Source organism: Camelus bactrianus, chromosome 29 (assembly GCF_048773025.1).
Source record: "Camelus bactrianus isolate YW-2024 breed Bactrian camel chromosome 29, ASM4877302v1, whole genome shotgun sequence".
Taxonomy (NCBI): Eukaryota; Metazoa; Chordata; class Mammalia; order Artiodactyla; family Camelidae; genus Camelus; species Camelus bactrianus.
This window is the reverse complement of record NC_133567.1, coordinates 3843136-3865285: the sequence shown is the minus strand read 5'-3', so window position 1 is coordinate 3865285 and position 22150 is coordinate 3843136. Positions and strand designations below refer to the sequence as shown.

At 46.3% G+C, this 22150-nt stretch overlaps 1 protein-coding gene across 1 annotated transcript in view; it reads right to left on the bottom strand.

Moving 5' to 3' along the window:
* Positions 1-22150, bottom strand: part of RP1 (RP1 axonemal microtubule associated) — a 240092-nt gene that overhangs the window by 8612 nt on the left and 209330 nt on the right. Inside the window, exons 30-32 of the mRNA XM_074354881.1 lie at positions 13501-13720; positions 4145-4299; positions 2883-2961 (exon numbers count right to left, since the gene is read on the bottom strand). Of these exons, the coding sequence (XP_074210982.1) occupies positions 2883-2961; positions 4145-4299; positions 13501-13720 (454 nt within the window). The remainder of the gene's footprint in view (positions 1-2882; positions 2962-4144; positions 4300-13500; positions 13721-22150) is intronic.

Here is a 22150-nt window from a genome sequence, read left to right as displayed (position 1 = left end):
GAAACAAACAGAAATCGAGCCTACAGGCGTGAGTAGGAAGAAATTACAGCGATGTCGGTTTCTCCAGAACCTCGGCGCCATGAAGGCCAGCACACCCGGGGCTTTACGAGGAGGCCGGCGCGCGCGCGGGGCGGGGGCGGGGGCGGGGGCGTCCGGCCCAGGCTCGCGCCGGCACTGCGGCAGCGGCAGCGGAGCGGAGCGGGGTGGGGGTGGGGGTGGGGGGGCGCCGCCCAGCGGGTGGCCGCGTGTCAGAGAGGCCCCGGGCAGGACAGCACGCAACCGGCGCTGGCGGACAAGCTGGCTGATGGACCAGCAACGGGCTCGGAACTGACCGGCACGGTCGCACGACCTGCTCTGAGCGGCCGCGCAGGGCCATCAACAGAGCGCAGGCCGAGGCCGCGCCAGGACAGCTTAACTAACGGCTCCACTGTCAGCTATAAACGTGTAAGGAAGTGAGAGAAAGTCCAACACCCGTGTTTAGTTCACTGTAATTTAAAACGTTAGGAACGTTGAGAATTAAAAGGGGTATTTCTTCTTTTAAAAAAGAAGAGGAATTTGAACGGTGCTTTCCTTTCTTGCCGTTTAATTCGCCGTAAAGAGCAAGCACCTCTTTACGCAAATGGCCAAACTCCTGCCTCAGGTTCGAGCGGCCTCCAGCATTTTATCCTCGGTGCTTGTGATGCCGTAAAGTCTCCCTGAGAGCTCCCTGGGCGGGAGTTCGCACCGGCATCACCTCCTCCGGGGCGCGTTCGGCCTTCCCGGCTCGGCCCCTCACTTGCAGTCACAGGTGCCCGCCTCTCCGGGTCCGCCTTCGCAGGCCGGGCGCTTCCCCCGAGGCTCCGCCTAGGTTTGATTTCAGCTTCACTGCCAGCAGCATCGCTCTGTGTCGCTCTGATGCGCTGTCATCTTCGAATTGCACGTTTTCGCAAACGTCCCCCGGGTTTATCGCCGGGAGACCAGGAGTCAGCACCGCGACCCGCTTTGCCGGGGGCCGCGGCGACTCTGCAGGCAGCGCCGCGACGGGTCGCCGGCCACACGCACGGCTGCTTCTCAGGAAGCCACCGGTGGACTGAGGGGCCGGCCGCGACGTCTGGGCTTCACGCAGTTACGATGAGCGCGCCGTGGTTACCGGAATCCGAACCATGTTGGGGTGGGGGGGTGGTTCTGCTGTTTAACTTCACAAAGCACAAAAACTATCAAAAGGAGTTTCAAGGATACCTACGTAATTAGTTAAGGCTTTCTTTTCTTTCTTTCTTTCTTTTTTAAGCAAGGATTAAAAGAATCAAGAAGCAATAGAAAATTCAGGGCAGCTATTTTGGGGGAGAGGATAGGAGAGGCGAGTGATGTTGTAGGTTCCCATACCTGCACAGGTTTTGTTAATCAATGTTTCACTGGAAAAAAATCAATATTTACAAGTTTGTTGCTTCCTCCATTTAAAGCTTTGTTCCTATGAGTTAATTTAGCTCCTTGAACATATTTAAGATCACAATGTTCCTTTAATTTTCCCTTGGTCATTTTTATTCTTTGCACCCGCCAACCTTGGCAATAACGCCTTACCCTTCAGAGCCTGCCCCTTCGCGGAAACCCCGTCTCCCTCTCACCCAGGGGAGGCCCCGCGGTTGCCCCCTGGCGCCTGCCGTTCCCGCGGCACCGCCACCGTGGCTCTTCAGTCTGCGGGGTTAGATTTTCTGACATAGTTTGCATTACTCATCAAAATAATTTTTAAAAACTAGAGCCTGGCAACCAGGGATTTCTACTAACTGCTGTGTCCTGTCCATCCCCAGCCGTGACCGTAATCAGCTGTTGGCCGGGGAGACTTGGGGTAAAAGCAGGAGATCTCGATGTCAGTCTCCATCCTTCGGGAAGAGAAGGCAGAGCCCGTGCCGCGCGGCAGGGACACCGTGGATCGAAGGCAGCGTGTCATGGCCTTCCTCCCTCTGTTCGGTTTCTTATTTTTGCTTCTTTCTAGTAATTCCCTTCCTCCGCGTGGTCTCCAGCTGCCTTTATCGTGTGTCTGTTTTCTTTCTATACTTTTTGACCTTCCCTTTTCTTCTTCCTTTCTCTTCCGTTTGGCCCAAAAGTCACACACTTCTTTTTTGAGAAGGCCATTCCAAGCCCTCCTCATTCTTTTCAAGGAGCTTCACTTAAAATCATTTCACTGTTTCAAATCCATTCATTCAATAAATTACCATTAGTGAAACTTCTATACTCTTAAGCTCTTAACTAGGCACTGGGAGAATTAAGATGAATAATAATAATAAAATATCAGAGTTCAAAACACTCAAAATCTAGCAGGAGAACAGGCATATAGAAATAAATGTAATACATGGTTTAGGCACTAGAATATAAGTTAAAATAACAAAATAGTCAAGAATGCAGATTCCAGAGTCAAATAGACTTAAGTTTGAATTCAGTTGCTCTAACAGAGATAAAGAAGATACTGATGAAGTTGACTTGACAAGGCCTGGTTAGCAGTTGTGGAAGGGGGAGAAGACAGAGGAAGGAAAGGGGGGTCAAGGATGGTTCCCAAGGTGCTAGTTTGCTGGAGGGGGAGGGGACCCAGAAGAGACACATTCGCAGGGAAATGTGATCGATGCAAGTCTGATTACTGTCTAGTAGGTCTGGAGACTTTACACACACGCATGCGCACGCCACGCAACACAGCTTCTGTATTCCTAGGAAATTTCCTTCACAGCACAGCAGTGAGCTCGTGAAGTCATTTAAGAAATCTAACCTGACAAAACTTCATCGAACTGTAATTTCTTAAAAGTATTTTCTCATCTCAATTTTACACGTGCTCTACATTCATGTTTTCTTTCACCCACCTTTGATGCTACTTTTAATTAATTTGCAAAACGAACTTCTTACCAAGCAAATCTTACCTGGACCTGTCCCATCATGACTAATCAGAACTTTCTTCAATTTTCCAAGAGACACTGCCTCAATGGAAAAAATATCAACCTGTACGATAAAAAATTAACTGAGTGATGGTTAGGACAGTTCCTTTCTCAAGAAAAAGTACTGTTGCTGTCAGCATTGCACTATTACATCACTGTAACGCTGTGTGTTACTGCTGTACAATTACTGCCATTTCTATAAAAATTACCACTTACTATTTTATATGCAAAGTCCTATCTTATGCCTTGTGAGACAGGCACAAACGTGCAACATAAAGTTCACGCTCTCCTCAATATACAGTCTAGTAAAAATGATTTTAAAATTTTAGCCATTACATTTATTCTGTCTACTAATACTAATGGTAACAGTAGTTCTTACGGACCTCACCATGAACAAACCTGCCTAATAGTTTGTTAAATACATATTAACTCATTTAAATCTTAGCATAATCTATGAGGTAAGCACTTATTTTCTTATTTTACAGTTGAAAAAATGAAACACACAGTTAAATCACTCGCCCAGGGACAGCACTGAGTGAGTGACGGAGCCAGGACTCAGGCCCCAGCAGTCTCCCTGCAGAGCGTGTGATCGCAACCACTGCTGCTTGTTTGTCAGTAGCTTTCCTGCAGGACCTGCCCGGGCTCTGCTCTGGGAGGACTTGCACAAAACTCCCCCTTGTCGGGTGGGGGTTTAGGAGGGCTCTCCCCAGACCCTGGAGCCCCCAAACCTCTGTGCTTCCACTTCCCAATCTCAGCTGCCACCTACAAACGACAGGACAGAGCACTCTGCTGGGTACCAGGCTCTCCTCTGAGCATCCTCCCTCTCTAGGCACTTGGACCCTCGAGCCCTAACTGCCTTGGCAGCTCTCCACTGCCTATAAAACCAAGTTAAAAAGACGTCTACCAAACGTTTCTAGTTGTCAGCAGGATGGTAACTGTTACAAGCTAGACTGCCCTAGCTGGATGGAGGATCTTGGTCGGGGTTTTTCTTGGGTTTTTCATTTTTGGCTGTTTCTTGTTTTTAATAGAAGAAGAAACTGGGACTTATGGTTACATCGTTCCTGCTTAAGTCCCACCTCAAGTCAACTCCAGAGCAGTAAGATGCACACCAAGAAATGACCACACCGACTGTACTTCCTAACTGGTATCAAATGAGCATCTCAGGAATGTTCTGTTTGTGTGCCTTTTTAGTCAGAGAAATTAGAGGCAAACGTGCGGGCACAAATTTATAAGCATGTTTTTCTTACCTGTCCACGCCGAAACGTGACCTTGTTGTTCTTGGATCGATGAAGCCTTCGAGCCCCCGAATCTCCTCTGGTGCCAATGAGGTTGATAAACACGCGGGACTCTGTCTCTGCACCCGGCCTCCTGCCAGTGCACACGTGGACCACGTAAAGCACCACTGGAATGTCAGAAGTCCGGTGTTAGGTTCCTCGTGCTTGTCTCCTCTTTGAATGCAGCTAGATCCCCCAGAAGGGAATCAGAATGCTCCTTGTCTAGCTGACGGCAGCTTCTCCACGGCACCCGGCCCCATCCTCTCCCTGATGTGCACCCCAGCTCAGACACACTCTTGGCTATTTCTTGTTTACCTTGTTCATACAGGCGCTCAGTTACTCCCAGAACTACTGTTTCAAAACAATTATTGTTAGCGATTTTGCACTTTCATTAACCACCGTACTTTCACAGTTATTATGAAACATTGTATTAAAAAAAAAAAAAAAAAACTCTTCTCTCTCTTAATTAGATAAAAGCAGCAGTTTTTCCCCTAAAGTCTGGCTGCTCTAACCTCAGCCGGTCGCTCATGCTGCCACTTCATGGAGATTACTATTCCAATAACGGAGATTCTTAACAGCCCTCTTGACCAGAAAGAAAAAAAATGTCCTAGAGAGAAGCAACTTTAAATATGATTTTTTAAAAAGCGCTCAGTGAGGTACCAGCAAATTATAATCCACTATATTTGACCTTAGAATTAAAGCAGTTTCTAAGACACTGGTCGAAGCCACTAATTAGGAGAGAGGCTGCTCCTTGCTGATGCTACTAATATGAATAATATCTTGGATACAAAGAGTACTTTTTATTCCAAGATCCTAGAGCTCTTTCTAAATCACGCTCCTGGCAATTGAACAGTTGCATTTATAGAAATTCACATTAACACTTTCCAAAGAACTCAGACATGAAAATCCAACAAGTAAGAAAACAAGGTACGTGAGAAACACGGCCTGTTTCCATCAGGCCTGACCTTTAAAGAGACAAACGCGGGGTGCTGGGAAACGGTGGAGGCAGAGAAGATAAATCAGTTTCTTTGTGCAGTCTTACAGAGTCTAAAATGCCCCAGGGTGAGACCCAGCTGAGCTTGAGCAGGAAATTTAGAGCACTTGTTATTTGAGGACAACCAAAGAAATCTTATAAAGAACCTATCAGGAAGAGCTGGTCTTACAGCCTGTGTGACCGTATGAACTGAGCTAAGCCACTGCGCATGGAAGCAGGTGTGTAGACAAGCAGGACCAGAAGTCTTTGCAGAGAAACAGTGCTTCCGTTTACCGAGAATTTTTTCTTCGTTTCAGATGAAGAGTGAAGTAGTTTACAATTTAAAAATGGGGGGGGGCATTTAAAACTATATAACATAAAAAATTACTTCATAGTTAAAGGTTTTAAGAAGTACATATCAAAAATTATTGAGAACAGAGACTACATCACAGACACAGAAAACAAACTTGTGTTCAACAAAGGAGAAAGGGAGTGGGGGAGGGGTACATTAGGAGCTTGGGAATAACGGTTACACACTATTACATATAAAACAGACAAACAACAAGGACCTACTGTACAGCACAGCGAACTGTATTCAGTATCTTGTAATAAACCAGAATGGAGAAGAATATGAAAAACAATTAATAAATATGTATATATAAGTGAATCACTTTGCTGTGCACCAGAAACTAACAGAACATTGTAAATCAACTATACTTCAATAAAAAAATTTTCTAAAGGAAAAAGATTATTTAGAACAGAGACTATATATTTATAGCATGAACAGCGCAGCCGTCCCTCAGTCATGCTACATGCCCGTGGGCACATCGTGTTCCTTGCCTGCCACCTGCACGTGCCTCAAATACTTCTCAGCACTCTTTTTCCAGAAGCTTCTATATATTAAGTTTAATAAACAGGCACAGAAAAACGAAAACAAAACAAAACAAAACTCAACTTGCCATCTACATCCAAAGAAAGAGAAATAAATGTACCAGAAATTTTAAACAAAGTGATTACCATAGATGAGCACTCAGTTTTATCCTCAAACAACATCAAGAAGCATCACGAAGTTTAAGCTGGAAGCTGAAAGAAAGCACGTGGTCCCGCTGGGGGAGACGGGCGCTTCGCTGGGATCTGCACCAGTGACTCTGCCGGTACTGGGCAGCACAGTTCGCTAAGCGTTGGCTATAGCTCTGCAATGGAAGTATGTAGATTCTTTCAAAAAATGCTAAATGCATCACAATAGATTCTAACTCCTGACTTTCTCGTGATTCTTAGGGCAATATAAAATTCTTCCTATCCGACAATGCAGCAGGGAAATTCAAAGATTGCTCAGTTACCACGTTGCTTCACACACCCTAAAACACCACGTGCTACAGCAGCACAAGAAGATGGCAGCGAACCCTTCTTCAGTGCCTGTCCTTGGGCATGAAAGTCTGTGCTCAGTGTCCTTTGTTTAAAGACAGGGCCATATGTTCTACCAACAGACGTGCATTCTGACAAAGTACCTTTAAGAGAGGGACACCCCACACCCAAGGGATGAACTCCTGAAGGATCCCGCGGATAAGTCCAAAATGTGAGTCAGAAGAGAACGTACAATTAGCCCGCATACTTGAAAAATACCAGGATGCGGTTCCAGATGTCTGTGCCACACAGAATGGAAAAGACCATTTTACTTGGACAAATTCAAAGACAGGTATTAACCCATCACCCTGACTACGAACAACCGTTCCTGGAGCACTGAATTTTAAGAAGATATGAATGTATCTGTCACCCTCGCCAAAAGTATATGAAAGAGTTAACTTGCTGATTTAGGCCACCCATATAGTTTGAACATTTCCCCCGAAAATGTTTAAATGTCCTTTTTACCATAGTTGATGTTGAATTTTTCTTTCTGACACTTCGGCTGCTTACGACAGCCCTCCTCACCCCACCCTCTGCCACAGCTGTCATCCAACTCATTTGACACCTGCGCCACCTGTTTTCCCCGTCTGGGGGGCACTTTTTTCACTTGTGTCTGTAACGCCACCACCTTCAACACTCTCATCCTGCGTTCACCTATAGTCACTGTAGTTTCCACTGCCTCCCCACCTCTCAAGGCGTGCTCAGCGCGGTGTCACTGTCAGAGCTCGGCGCTGCCAGGCTGCAGGAACTTGCAGACTGCACACTGAGACGTAACGCCGTCTCACTAAGGACAGGAAAACCTTTCACATTTCCCCTGTGGGGTTTTTCTTCCCCAGGCATCATTTTGGGGCAGAGTCTGTGCTAAGTGTCTGCCAGCATCACCTCCAAGCATTCACATCTCCAAAAATAGTGTCCTTAAGATTTGCCTTCAAGGAGCCCTGGGTTCTCCGGCTTCTGCTGACTGCACACACGGAGCTAAAAGCCCTCCACTTGTCTCCCTGTATATTTACGTGTACACTGTATATATTTGCTGTTCCTGGGGACACAGAAGTCCTTCATCACAGGGATATATTAAAGATGTCGCATGGCTGGGGAGGAAACAGAAATACGATTTTTTTTTCACTGGAAGTTAACCGGAGGGGAGCCAAAGGCTTGATGGGCCGGGAGTCTCCTCGAGGACAGGTTAAGAGGGAGGAGGCAATCCTCAAAGAGGAGGTGGAGAGAGATCGCTCAGGGGCGGCCAAGGAGAACAGAGGGCGGTGCTCACGGCACGGGGGTCCTGCCCGCATCCCGGGTGGATCCAGGAACTAAGGCAAACGCACGGAATGAGAACAATCCTAAACGGATCAGCTTTCGACCAAGAGAACCCAAGCTTTACGCTGGGGTTTACTGAGCTTAGATTCTCCCCACCGGCCGCCCTGCATATCTAGCTCCCCACGCTTAGAGAAGGGGCCCCCAAAGGGTCTCTGGCCAGTCAGCCTCCCAAGGGTCTCCAGTTGGCAGATGACCTGGGGCCACGACCTCTCAGGGCCCTTCCCCTCCATCCTGGGAGAGAAACTCTTGGCACATTTCAGGCCCTGCCAGGCTTGGGTGACACAGACAAGAACTCATAGAGTCTAAGGAAAAGGCTAAAGGACCGTGAACCTCACACGTGTCCCCATCTCCCTGTCAAAGTGCACACGGTATGTTTAGTGAATGTAGGTGTGGGGGTTTTTTCCTGAACACTTTCTCAATCAGGGAAAAGATGTGATTGTTCATTTGGGGGACTTCCCCAGGGCTGGCTTTTCAGCCAGGATGATCCAACGGTCCCAGGTAATACTGCATGACTGCCCCGCCGAGAGCTCGTGCAGCCCCCGGGAGCCAGCCCCTCTCTGCGCGTGGGCGCCGGGCCCGGGAGCACTGAGGGGGCCCGCACCGCCTCAGGGAGTGAGCACCAGCACCGGGGGGCCTCCACCGGCAGCCCGACTTCACGTCCCTGCGACTAAGCTCTCGGCTGAGTCTCAAGTTTGGTCTAATTAATGGACTGTTTCGGTGTTTTCTTGCAGGTCACCAAGAATTGAGCCTTCTCAGCGCTCACTGTGAGTGACCACGTGCTGCGAGCTGCCCCGAGGACTCACGCTCAGACACAGACGGTGAGTGAGACTCGGCGGTAAGCACGGGCGGGCACCTCCGTCTGCACTGAAGGCTCGGTGGTTCGGGGCTGAATCTTCCTGTGCCTGTTGGTTGAAATTATTTGTCTTATCGCCGAAAATGAAGTACCTCTGAGGTATAGAAAGAAAAGAAGTGCAGGGGACGGAGGGAGAAGGGTTTCTAGCTGAGAAGGTCCCTGGACCAGAGGCCTGACCAAAAGGTGAAGGAACTGGCCATGCAGAGGCCGGAGGAGGCGGGGGACAGTGTGCAGGGCAGAAGGACCAAGGCCTGGGAGCCGAGGGGACAGCCTGCCTGGAGCTTCAGGGGCCACGGAGGCTGGAGCTGGGGCGGCCGGAGAAGGACTTGCAGGAGGCATCGATGAGCCAGGCTGTCACTCCGAGTGAGCTGGGAGCCCTTCAGGGCGTTGCAAGCCAAGGAGTGACATGATCTGACTGACATGTTAAGAGGGCCCCTCTGGCTTTGGGGCTGAGAATAGCCTGGCTTCTGCCCGCGGTGTTCTTTGTGGTTGTCCTCCCATCGCAACAGCAGCGACGCACCGGGAAGGGAGCAGGAGGGGGCCGAGTCTAAGGGAGAGGACGAAGGAGTGAATCCGGTGTGCCCGAGGGCCTCCCAGCTGCCAGCCCTGCAGCCACGTGGTCTCACGCCTGCTGGAAACCCCACCTGGTCACCTTACAGTTTGTCTGGAATGGTCCCAACACATCCCTTGCCCAGGCGTGAGGATTAACGGGGCCCCTCTCTCTCTCAAGGGTGCCTGCTCGGGACGGCCAGCGAGCACCCTGGCACGGGTATCACAGCCCGTTTCACAGGCAAAGAACCGAGACTCAGAAAAGCCTGCGTGATCTGCCCCCGTTCAGGAAGCCAGCAGGTGAGGCCAGGATTTGAGGCCAGACTCTGCTTCTCTGAGCTTCAGCCGTCATGTGGATGAAAGGGTCTTCGCTTAGCTGCTCCCGTCCGGAACTCGCTGCAGGTTGTCAGCAAGCCTTTCAGAAAGACACCTCTTTTCTCACTACTTAAAGTCTGATAAACACAAATATTCTGAAGCAGACACATGTCTGCTCTGACGGTCCTTTCTTACTTTTGCTCACAGTTATTTCTTGATTTGAAGGAAACCGCTAAGCACATCTCCAGTGTGCTTGTCAAAACCTAGCACCAAGCGCCTTTTCACCCCCAGGTGGGGCCCCAGCCTCACGTCCCATTACCACCCGTCTCTTGTGCAGAAAGCTTGGAGCCAGAACTTGTGAAGGGGCCACTGCGGGCTGGCTGGGCTTTGTTGTCAGCTCTGGGCACTCCTGCCCGGCCATTAACTACAGATTCTGCGGGACAACCAACCGAGGACGGTCAGCACCTCCCCGTGCCCTCCTCACCAACGGCAGACGGCCAGACAGGGGGCACCAGGAGGAAGATGTGTGTGAACACGTTCCGCCCGCCGGGGCTGGAGTCCAGGAAAAGGTCGCTCGGATCCCACCAGCCATCCAGTCCAGCCCCAGCGTGATGACTTAGACACTAATATCCCCAAAACTCTTCTTCTTTTGAAAGCACGCCAGGAATCTTTGGGAAAGAGGAGGCTAAGCTGCAAATTAACTGGCCCAGAGTGTAAGCGCCAGCTGCAGTGAGAGTGCTCTCTCTGTGCTGCTAAATTAAAAATACAGATAAACCTCCAGCGGGTCCCTAGGCCTCTATCCAGCCTGGCAACCTGAAGTACTAACAGCTGAATTAAAAAAGAAAAAATCCTTCACTCCCTCTTTGTGCTCCTCCCTGGGCTGGCTGCAGGGTGTTCTGGCAGACGGACAGACAGCCATGAGCTGTTGAAGGTCAACCCACCCCCCTTAGTCCTCCTTTCAAACCCAACCCAGAGAAGCATCAATCCAGTGGCTGTCATCTCCTCTTCCTGACTTCCATGACGTCACAGGAATAGTTAATGAACCCCTCAGCAGCACCAAAAGCCACCTTCCAAAGGAGATGCTGGCGCCTTGAACGGTTCCATACTCACCAGTATGTTCTGATCCCTAGTTAATGCCTCAACACTGAGGTGTCATTATTTTTTCATTTTCTTATTTTAATGATTTCCTCCTAACTGTTCAGTCCGGGAAAGGGGTGGTTGGAATGATTTGTCAGAACTGGAGAAAAGTAAGAAGACTGGTTGAGGTTAGCACCAGGCAGCCCGTGTGACACTGTATTGTTTTGAAGGAGAGAATGTCTTAAGAAATGGTGGTTGTGTTTCAGCTAAGAAATTACCCCTTTAAATGGGAAAGGCTGATGGGCAAAGCTTCATTAGCTAGTCTGGGAAAAGGATGAGCAGGAAGACACAGGGGAGGCACGCCGAGCCTTCACTGCCGCTCAAGGTAAATGAGCCCCAAAGCGACAGTTCATTTAAAGTACAGTGGACTTTCTTTTGTCTCTTGCACTTTTTTTTAAATCCATACAGCTGCTTTCCACATTTCTTTGCATGTAACAAATTGTGCAGCTATGTCACCCAGGAGGCAAGGGGAAGAAGCAAAACAGTTGCCTAACGGAGTTTAAATAAAGTTCATTTAAAAATAACGCAGCCTTTCCAAACACTGCAAGTTGAGAAGTAACGAATAAAGTCAGCCAACAAGATTTCTTCTCCTACCGATACTATGGGTTTTGAAATTCTTCTATACGTCAGGGTTAAAAAGCAGAATGATTTCTGGACAAATGTTAGCAACTGAGTGAACAGTACAGATGACATCCCGCCTAGTGTGGTGACGGGGTGGGAACCAGGGTCCTGAATTTCTTAGGGTCTTCTGTCTTTCCCACTTCAGCCTTCTGGGCATCCCTGGACACTGCTGCCACCGTCACAGGACTGACTGTAGGACAGCTGAAACCACCGGGGTCTGGCCCTCTATGCATCGAGTGAGATTTTAGAAGAAAAAGTGCTTTTGCCAACTGTCAAAATATATGTACAAATATAAAGAATTAGTAGTATAAAGACATTTCTCCACTCATTAACTTGGTCTCATCCTAAATCTTTCTTGCCGTATCTGAATGAACCAAGTATTTCTACAGCACATCCTAACAGGGACCGAGGACATGTGAAGGAAGCCCTGCTGGGAGATGAGGTCAATCAACGTGGAGTTGGCAAAGGAGAAGACTCTCCATGTAAGTGCAGAGTAAACAGTGCTGAGGCCGAGGGGCGGGGATGTGATGGGTTCAAAGCCTCAGTAAGCCTCCTAGTGAAGTCCTCCCAGGGAGGCAGAAGAAGAGAAACTGACGGGAGGGGCAAATCGCGGAGTCGTTAGAGGGCGGGCAACGAGAGTCATGAAAGGCGAACAACTCCAGGGCAGGAGCCCTGTGTGCACGGTGCACACTACTCCTCGCAGACAGTAGGCACCTAACACCCGTTGGTAGACATGTGTTTACCTTTGCGTGTGAAATGGTTGAGTGAACAGACGATGATTGGACATTAAAGATGATGAGACGCTGGATCACCCCACGGGACACCGGCGCTCCGGGCAGGAAAGAGGACAGAGGTGTTGAAAATGAAGGCTGTTGGTCCTCTGGGCAGAGGGAACCATGGAAGCCAGGGAGCGGCTCAACGGGCAGGAAAGAATCCAGCATTCCAACCCACACCTTCAGGCGACAAGGACCAAGTGGAGCCAGCGATACATACAGACAAAAATCAGAGGGAACAGTGAAGAACTCAGTTGGTATCATGGGCTGGAGGTCAGGGTTGGAGAGAGATTTGATAGTTGTGAGGTCAGGGTTGGAGAGAGATTTGATAGTTGTGATGGTGAAAGCTAGTATTTACTGCATGATTACGACGTGTCGAGAACTAAGTACCACCAGTACATTATCCTAAAGACCGAGTGCATTAGCTCATGGACTCAGAACAGTCCTATGACACAGGCACTATTTTTATTCCCGTTTTATAGATGAGGCAATGCTGGCCAAGGGTGGCTAAGAGACTTGCCTGGGGTGACACGGCAAAACACACCGCCACGCCCAGACTCCCCCAGTGTGTCTGCTTTCAGAGCCTCCAGGAACCTCTGCCCCTCAAACGAGGGAGCGACAGAGTCGGGTACAGTAGAGGGGTCGGGAGGCTGAGAAAACGCACGCGCTCACACACAGGCATTTACTTTGGTAGCAGCAATAACAAGGTGGTTATCGGAGAGACAGGAAGCGGATGGAGAGAAAATTAAGGCAATGTGTGAGTTCGCTTTCAGGCAAACAAACAAAACAGAACCTCGGTAAGTGAACTCAGGTGCTCCTAAGTTCATGACTGGTGACATTTGTTCACAGGGTGTAGCCAAGAAGAAAGTCACACTTAAATGGCTACCAAAAGAGTTTACAGAAAGATGAACTGACAATATGCATACACCCTGTTGTGGATGTTTTGCCCCTGACAGCCAGACAAGTGTCAGTCCCAAAGCCCTAATGCTCTGAGTCAGGCAGAGACTAAAATCAGCCTGTAGGGCGAATCTGCCAGCCCCAGTGCTCACACAGTCCAGGAGCTAAAAATGCTTCTTACTGTTCTTGATGGTTAAAAATAATAATAAAGCAGAATACCATTCTTTGACAAGTGAAAATTATACAAAATTCTAATTTCAGAGTCCACAAATAAAGGTTTCCTGGGACACAGCCATTCCATTAGCTGACATAGTGGCTGCAGCAGCTGTCTCACTAGCTGGCAAAGTTGAGCAGTTTTGAGAGAATCCACAGCCCACGAAGCATAATATCTAGTGTCTGGCCCTTTACAGAAGAAGGTTGCTGACCTCTGTTCTAACTCATCTCAGTGATTTAAAAATTTGATACACATCACAAAGGAAGTGAAATTAGATACCTGGCAAAGGTGCTTTGCTAGTTCCCACAACGGGCATTTCTTTCCATGTGTCTCCGTCATTTTCATCCTCAGCTATCCAGGAATCAACAGGTAAACAAAACAGCTCACGTGTGTCTATATTTTCAAGTCTAATTTCTTCCAAATACCACCTGGGATCGTTTCCACTGTTGTCATGTCCAACACGTACTTTATAAATGTCACCAATATCTTTAAGATTTATCTGCAACACAAAAGAGAACAGGGTAAATAAAACTCCCTACATCTCCAGTTTGATTTTTCAAATTGCATATTCATATCCAATTTTGAACTTGATGGCTACTTTCCCCCTCACAGACTCCTTATTGATCTCCCTTAGGACTAGTTACTGGTAACACCATGAAATGTCAAAGAACAGATCCACTGACCACGGACAAACCAACAGATTAAATCTAACTAGTTGTTATTACATCATTTTTAGCAACTGTTATCTTGCAAAGTAAATTTTTTGTAATTATTGATGTGCACTAGTTATTCAGTAGTTAGACCTGAAGAATAAAATAACCTAATAAAATGATAAGATAGTAACAGATTAAAATAAAATTGCCTTCAACCTGAGAACCAAAGGTTTATCCAGGCAAGGAAGTCTGCTTAAACAGACATTTGAAAGTCAATCAGTGTAACCCATGATGTTGAGAGGTAAAAGAAGAAGAGAAATAGCATCTGATAAAATTCAACCCATTTATAATAAAAACTCTCACAAAAATAGGAAGAGCATTTACCAAAAAGAAAATAAAACTGTAGCTAATACTATACTTAATGGTAAAAGACTGAATGCTTTTCCACTAAGAAGGGACCATGGTGAGGAGTCTGTGTTCTGCACTTTTATGCAATGCAGTGCTGAAAGTTCCAACCAGTGCAATAACACAAGAAAAGGAAATCAAGTGCACACAGTTCTAAATTCTTAGACATGATACAAAAAGCATGAGCTATAAAAGAAAAAAATGATAAATTGGATCTCATCAAAATTTTAAAACTTTGGCTCTGTAAAAACACTTTTAAAAGATGAAAAGACAAGCTACAGACTGACAGAAGTTATTTGCAAACCACATATCTGATAGAGGACTCATATCCATATATAATACGTATTTAAATCAAGGATATATAGCTTTAAGTGTATATATGTAAAAAACGAACTTCTCAAAAAACATTAAAAAAAATCCAATTAGAAATGGGCAAATGATACGAAGAGACATTTTAACAAAGAGGATATATCAATGGCAAATAAGCACATGCCAGTATGTTCTGTATTAGGGAAACACAAATTAAAGACACAGCTAAAATAAAAACTAACACCACCACCAAATGCTGGCACGGGTGCAAAAAACTGGATCTCTGATACATTTCATACATCGTTGCTGGGACGGTAAATAGTAGTCAGTCTAGAAAACAGTTTGGCACTTTCTGTAAAAAAACTAAAGATACACTACCATACCACTTAGCAATTGCACTCCTGGCATTTATTCCAAAGATAGGAAAACTTACGTCCACACAAAGACCTGTACACAATGGCCTAACATCTTTATTTATAACAGTTCCAAACTAATAACAACCAAAGTGTCCCTCAGTGGGTGAATGTGGTACGTCCATACGATAGACCACTACTCAGCCATAAAAAGGAATAAACTATCAATACCTGCGACAACTGGATGGATCTCAGGGCATTATAATAAATGAAAAGGAAAACTACTCTCAAAAGTCACATGCTGTATAATCCCAATTATGTAACATCCTCAAAATGACAAAATTAGAGATTAAAAACAGTGGTGTTTGCCAGGGACGGTGGAGGTGCGTGGGTGGGGGCGGGGCTGTGACTGTGAAGGGGGGTGAAATAGCTCTCTGTCTTGTTCACGGTGGCGGTTACATGAATCTAGCACCTGATAAAATGGCATGCAGTGATACACAGCAACGCCTAAGTCTTGATTTGACACTGAATTGTAACTATGTAACATCAACCCACTGGAGGAGATCTGGGTGGAGATGGTATGTGAAATCTTTCTCTACTATCTTGGCAACTTCCTGTGGATGTATAATTATTAAAGAATCAAAAGTTTAAAAAAATAAAAACACGCACTTACCAGCCATCTTTTTTATGTTTAGCAAGGCCATCTAGAGACCTCATCCCCGAGGGATGAGGGATTTTTGTCTGCACAGTGAGCTGTCCTCTACACTACTGTCCAGCTCACCGATTTACACAGGGTGAGTCCCCTCTTTAGTTGGTTGTTGCGGGTGTGCAAGGACCCAGGCACTCTTTCTTCACCTTGGTGTAACATCTCCTTTTTCCTGGGCTACTTGAATTACTCACAATTCTCCGAGTCTTTTCCTTCCTTCCCACACGGATAGAAATACATTTTTGTACTTATAAACAGATACATAATTAAAATATGAAACAAAATAGTCATATATTTAAGATACTCATAAAGTAAATGTGTAGTTTTTAATTTTAATACATTTGCATCTGTAGACGATATAAACAATTTGCAAAATGTAGGAGAGATGGAATTTGCTCACCATTTAAATTGCTAATGATTTGGGTTTTTTCCCCTAATTTCTTCCCTTTATATTCCAGGTAATAAAAACTGTGCTATGCTGAATGACATCAAAATTATCCAAAATCATGGACACATTGAAAGAGAAGATTCCCGCAGTCAGACATTCTGCTCTGCGGGTAGCTTTTCCCGTTGCATTTGGCAGATTGTTTTCATCTTTTACAGAAGTGAATTTATTACAGTTTCAAATGGCACAGGGCTTTACAGGAATCCCATTTATTAACACTCCTTTATTTATTAAAATCAATAAATAATTAAACATATACTGTTATATATACCCTTCTTTGCATTACAACTACATTTTGTACATTTTATATTCACTTTTCTCTTTTGAATATAATTACTAATTCATGGCTTTTCACCATCCACTTGTTTCAATTAACTATTATGATTATTATCACTGTTATGAGGACATGCTCAGCCAGGGAAAGCCCCTTTGAAGTTTCTCTTCTGTCCTTCAGCCCTGCCCCTGATATTTCTGAAGCCATCATGGGTTCTAGACTGATTCCGTTTTTTCCCCGCTGGAAGACGTGGCCTCAATTCCCCACCCAGCTATCCCGGCTCTTTGCAGTGGCAGGCACGATTACGCACTAGTAGGGACAAAACACGGGCACGCGGGACATTGGAGAGGGGTGGGTGGGCGGAAGTGCTGTTGGGACGATTACTGATGATGGATTTAAAAACACGCATCTTTTTAAGGTCGTGAGTTTACGCTCATCTTCCCGGCTGAGCACATTAAGTGGCTTTCTTTGCTCTTCGTAGGGTGTGAGGTCTCAACAACCAGAGTCCACCTGTGCTGACAGCCTGATGCTCACCGCCAGCAGAAGAGGTCAGCGTTGGCACCTCCTTCTACGGAGCAGAGGCACGGAAAGCACCGCACTGGCCATCATTGCTCAGGAACGCAGAACACGGACTCAAACCCGCAAGCACGATCATTTCTTTCAGAAAACACAAGCCTGCTGAAATCGGTGTGAGTGCGCTTCTGTAAATTAATCGTAAGGTCTGGCAGCATCTGTTTTTTAATGATCACCTCCAGGGCTGTCCTCAGCACGCCCACAGATGCCCCCGTGTATCCGGATGAGGGTCTCTTCCCACTGGTTTTGTGCAGAACTTAAGGATCTTTTCCATTTACATGTGATGGGCTTTCTATGACTCTAGAAACTTTGTTCCATTCTAGTTTTTAACGTCTATTATTATATTCTCTTGTTTCTTTTCCCAAAACACCTTGGTTTACTTTTTGTTCTCAATCTTCCACCCTGCCTCACTTTCTCTATTTTTCTTTTTTTTCCTTCTGGGAGGTCATTTCTGGCATGTCTCTCAGCGCTGATTCAGTCTTGGCCCAGATTTAAACATGCATTTTTGTTCTGTTGTTGCATCTTTATTTCTAAGCCACCTCCAGCTTTGCCCCCCAGCTTGCTGCTTGTCTCGGGACACTCTCTTCTTGGATTCCTGGGGACCAAGAATTCTTCCTGTCTTGTGAGGACACCGCGGTAGGGCAGTTCACCTCTCCCCACCCTTGCGGCCCCACCCTGCCCCTTCTCTGTCATCCAGGCACAGTGAACCCCAGCCACTCCCTGAGTTCTCTCTGTGGCGAAGCGTCTCTGGGCTTCACTCCGGAACATGCCACTTCACAGACGCCCTCTGTCACCATCAATACCCTCCTACTTTCTGGTCGCTGGTATCTGAGATTTGCAGCATCCGCCTTGTTCTGAGATCCTGACAGCAAAGGTCCCTCTGCTTGAAGAAAAAGCAGAGCATATAGTAATCCGCCTCTCACGGCAGCTCCCTGGGGGCAGGGACAGGCAGCCGGCTTTCCCACCAGGCAGACACCCTGACAAGCCCAGGGTGCCAGGCAGGTGCTGCCCGTGCCTCGTCCCCTTCCTTGAGGCCGGCGCTGTCCTCACGTAAAGCTGAGCCCCGCGTCCTACCCCAGCGCCACTCAGATGTCCCTCTGCATCACGACGTTGGCAGCCTCAGTTTTCCACGCTGAGATTTTCACTGTTACTGCGTCTTCATGTGTTCATTGCCAGGTCGATGCTATTCTGAACAAAAAGCCTCATCCTAAATAAAGCTGACTTTTTTTTTTTTTTTAATAAAATACCATTTCTTGGGGCTGGTAGAAGTCAGAGGGCAGGAAAGCTGTCAGAACACGCCAGCATTAGCATAAGGCTTACTTCAGCCACAGTTTGCATTTCTGCAAAGACACTCCTTATTGAATCCATTTCACAGTTGAGGAAATTGAGCTAAGGCAGCTAGTCCAAGGCTGCACAGGAAGCATGCAAATGCACGAGGCAGCCCGCCAGCTCATTTGGTTCAAAACTGTCAGTCAGGCTCGTTCTTAACCAAGGCAGCTGAAGACGACCTTGGTGTGAGAAGATGACCCAGGCACTTGTTGGGAACATATCCCATCTCTGCAGTGTTAAAAAGGACCGAGAGTTTCCATTTGGATGTTGTTTTTCTCTCATTTTATAGAAAAAAACTCTGTCTGTGAGCACTTAGGTTGGCCAAGCTTTATAATACGAAAACTAAGCTCCATGAGGAGCTGTCCCCTTTGCCAATTATGAAGTGGCTTTCATAGTTCTTTGGTGAAAATAAAACGAAGTAGGCCGCATTTTCATGACGGCTTTCTCTGTAAGTGGGATTCTGTAATGTTCCAAGTCTAATAAATTAAAATGAAGAGCACATCTTATTTTTAAAGAAAAATGTTTTACTTTAGGTCTGTGTGGACATCAGGAGACTTAACAGATAGAATAATGAAATGTTCTGGAGTCATTTACAAAAAAAATTCTATGTAAATGAAGAAACTGTTTAGAAAATCAATCGTGACACGATTTTCTCTGTGTTAAACATGGTTTCATTCTGCACACACGAAATCACACATTCTACTTCTCCGAGTCACTGTGAGTTTCAGGCGCTCCTGCCGTTACTCAGACCCCACTCTGTTTGGTCTCGTTCCCCACCTCCCTGCCAGGCAGGCTCCTCACCGGCTACCAGAGGCTACGCGCCTTCTCCATCAATAGCTGTCCCTTACCAACCTCCTGGCCCAGAGCCATGCCCAGGCCTTTCCTCCACCCTTCCAAGCCCTAGACAGACTTCCAGCTTGCTCCCAGCTCCTCCAGAAGCACCCCCAAAACAGCAACCCTAACCTGCACTGCCCTTTGTCTCTGAATTCCCCCGGCTCTTAATTATTCATGCATTCAGGCACTCATGCAAAACCTGTTCTTGAGAGCCATTATATACATGAGGCACCGTTCTAGGCACTGGGGAGAGACAGCAAGGAGTCAAACAGACAGGGTACCCACTCTTGTGACACATGCCTTCCAGGGGGATGAGAGAGACAATAAACACACAGGAGAACACAGCAATGATGTGCAGCTCTCTGCATTCTACATCGGATGCCCAGAAAAGGCCTCTCTGAGAAGGTGACACTCAGGCTGAGATCTGAATGACAAAAAGATATTTGGCGGGTGGATCTTAGCAGAGGAAGCATTGGCAGCAGAGGGAAAAGCTACCACAGTCTTTGAATAGCCCGAACGTGGGGATGAGTTTGGATGGTCTGAGCGTGAGGCAGAAAGAAGTTCCCTGGGCTGTCTGGCCAGAGAAGCAGGGAATGGATGAAGGACAGAGAGGCAGACAGGTGCCCTCCATCAGGGGTGGGATTGGAAGCAGGAGATAACATGATCTGCCTTTTGTCTTAAAAAGATTCCCTTGACTGCTCTGCAAAAGGAGGATTGCAAGGTGCTAAAGTGAAAGCAGGGGGGACCATGGAAGAGCCTGGGGTGTCGTCTGGGTGAGAGAGCATGGGGACCTTGACTAGGATGTTGGAAACGGGCATGCGGGGAGAAGAAGGACTCTGAATGCATTCGGAGGAACATCCTCTTGTCGTGTGCTTGATCTGACTACACCCTCATCCAATGCCGTGTACTTGATCTGGCTACATCCTTAATTTCTTGGGCTGAAATTCCACCTAATTTGCCTTTATACTTCCAGGTCAGAAACTATTCCAGTCAGAGTTTAGTCGGTCTGTTCTTTTCCCCGGCTTTTGTTCACGTTGGCCATCTCACATCCTTTCGTGCCTTCCTTCCATTGGCCTCTCCACGCGTCCCCAGTTGTACGAGGCCATACAGAGGCCTCTGATGAAAGTCCCTGCTATTGGCTGCTAATGTGTTCTTACTTTTGTCCCTTTATACATTTTAGAGCGCAGCTTTTTTAGTTCGTCCGAGGAATCTCTGTGTAGTCACAGTGACTTTATTCAATAATTTCCCCTTTTTCTCACTGGGATTGTTTATAGCAGGAGAGTAAGGTTTTTATTTTTAAGAGTCTACCTTTCCTTGTCAGCCAAATCCCCCAAAGTTCCACAAACCTGTGAAAGGCAGAGCTGGGCCCCAGCAGTCATCACAGAGCTGGAAGGCGAGGTCGGTAACTCTCAGACAGAGTTCCAGGCAAACTGGGACAGACGGGAATGCCGCACGTGTATGTTCGTGCTGTGTTAAAATTTCTGCAGTAATAACACCACTAGAAGCAAAGGCAAAATGTTCACGTCTAGACATATTAATCCCCATTTTAATAATTAGGCTATAACTGAACCAACTACGAACTATGTTTCTGAAAAATATTAACATCAGCAAGCAGAACTTCAAGGCAGGCAGGCAGCTAATTTTAAAATTTTAAATATTAGAAGTGGTCTTCCTTCTCTTTCCCTCTCATCTCTCTCTCTCACACACACACACACGCACACACATATTTTTGTTGTTGTAAAAGTGCTCCAAGAATTAAAGGGCTGGACATAAGAAAGAATAAAATCATGCCATCTGCAGCAACATGGATGGACCTAGAGATTGTCATTCTAAGGGAAGTAAGCCAGAAAGAGAAAGAAAAATACCATATGAGATCGCTCATATGTAGAATCTAAAGAAAAAAGAGAAAAAGAGGACACTATGAACTCATCTACAAAACAGAAACAGACTCGCAGACACAGTAAACAATCTCATGGTTACTGGGGAAAGCGGGTGGGAAGGGATAAATTTGGGAGTTTGAGAGTTACAAATGTTAGCCACTATATATAACAATAGATTTTTTTAAAGTTTCTGCTGTACAGCACAGGGAACTATGTTCAATATCTCATAATAACCTTCAATGAAAAAGAATATGAAAACAAATGTATGTAGATATGTGCATGACTGAGACATTGTGCTGGACACCAGAAATTGACACATTGTAACTGTACTTCAATTTAAAAAAAAAAGAATTAGAGGGCTGGAAAGCAGCTGACAGTGCTGTCCAATCCATCTGTCTTCCACTAAGAGATCTACCATTGGACCACCCCAGACCATGAAGAAAATTCTAGACTTCCTTTGAAGTCCACCTCAATATTCACATCTTATGTTAGGAACATTATTATCAAACTACATTGTCTGGAGTGTAAAAAATAAACAATGGACATACTCACAGGCTAGAATATTAAAATTGAACCCTTTCCTTGAGTTGGTGCAAATATTAAGTAATGGTTACCAGGTTATTGCTTTATTTAATGAAAGTTCAAGAAAAGAGGTTCAAATTAATTTCTTTTTAACAGCTTTACTGAGATGAAATTGATATACAAAATAACTGTACATACTTAGTGTACATGATGTAATGAGTGGACATGTGTATGCCCATGAAACCATCACCTCCAAGTTTCTTCAAAGAACAGAGTTTTAAAGCTTGGTGTTAACTGGGGAATTAGACAAGCTTTCTAAGTTTCAAAGTCATTCAACAAACATGTCGTCAAGTATTCTGAATGTAGTCCTTCTGTGAACCCCCCATCTGACTCAAGAGTAATTCAGTCACAAGAACAGAATTCTGTGGCGGTAGAGCCGGAAGAGGGAGGAGCTGTGTATGCCAAAGAGATCACCCCAGCAAGGAAAGAAGTGCTAGAACACACATCGAGGTTCTTTTCTGGGGCCGAATTCCCAGTTTTCAGTGGGCCCATGGGCGCTATCATTTTTGGTCAATGGTCAGCCTCTCCAAAGAGAGAAATAAAACCGCTAAAGCGACTTGAGCAGCCTCAGCCGCCAGCTTAACAA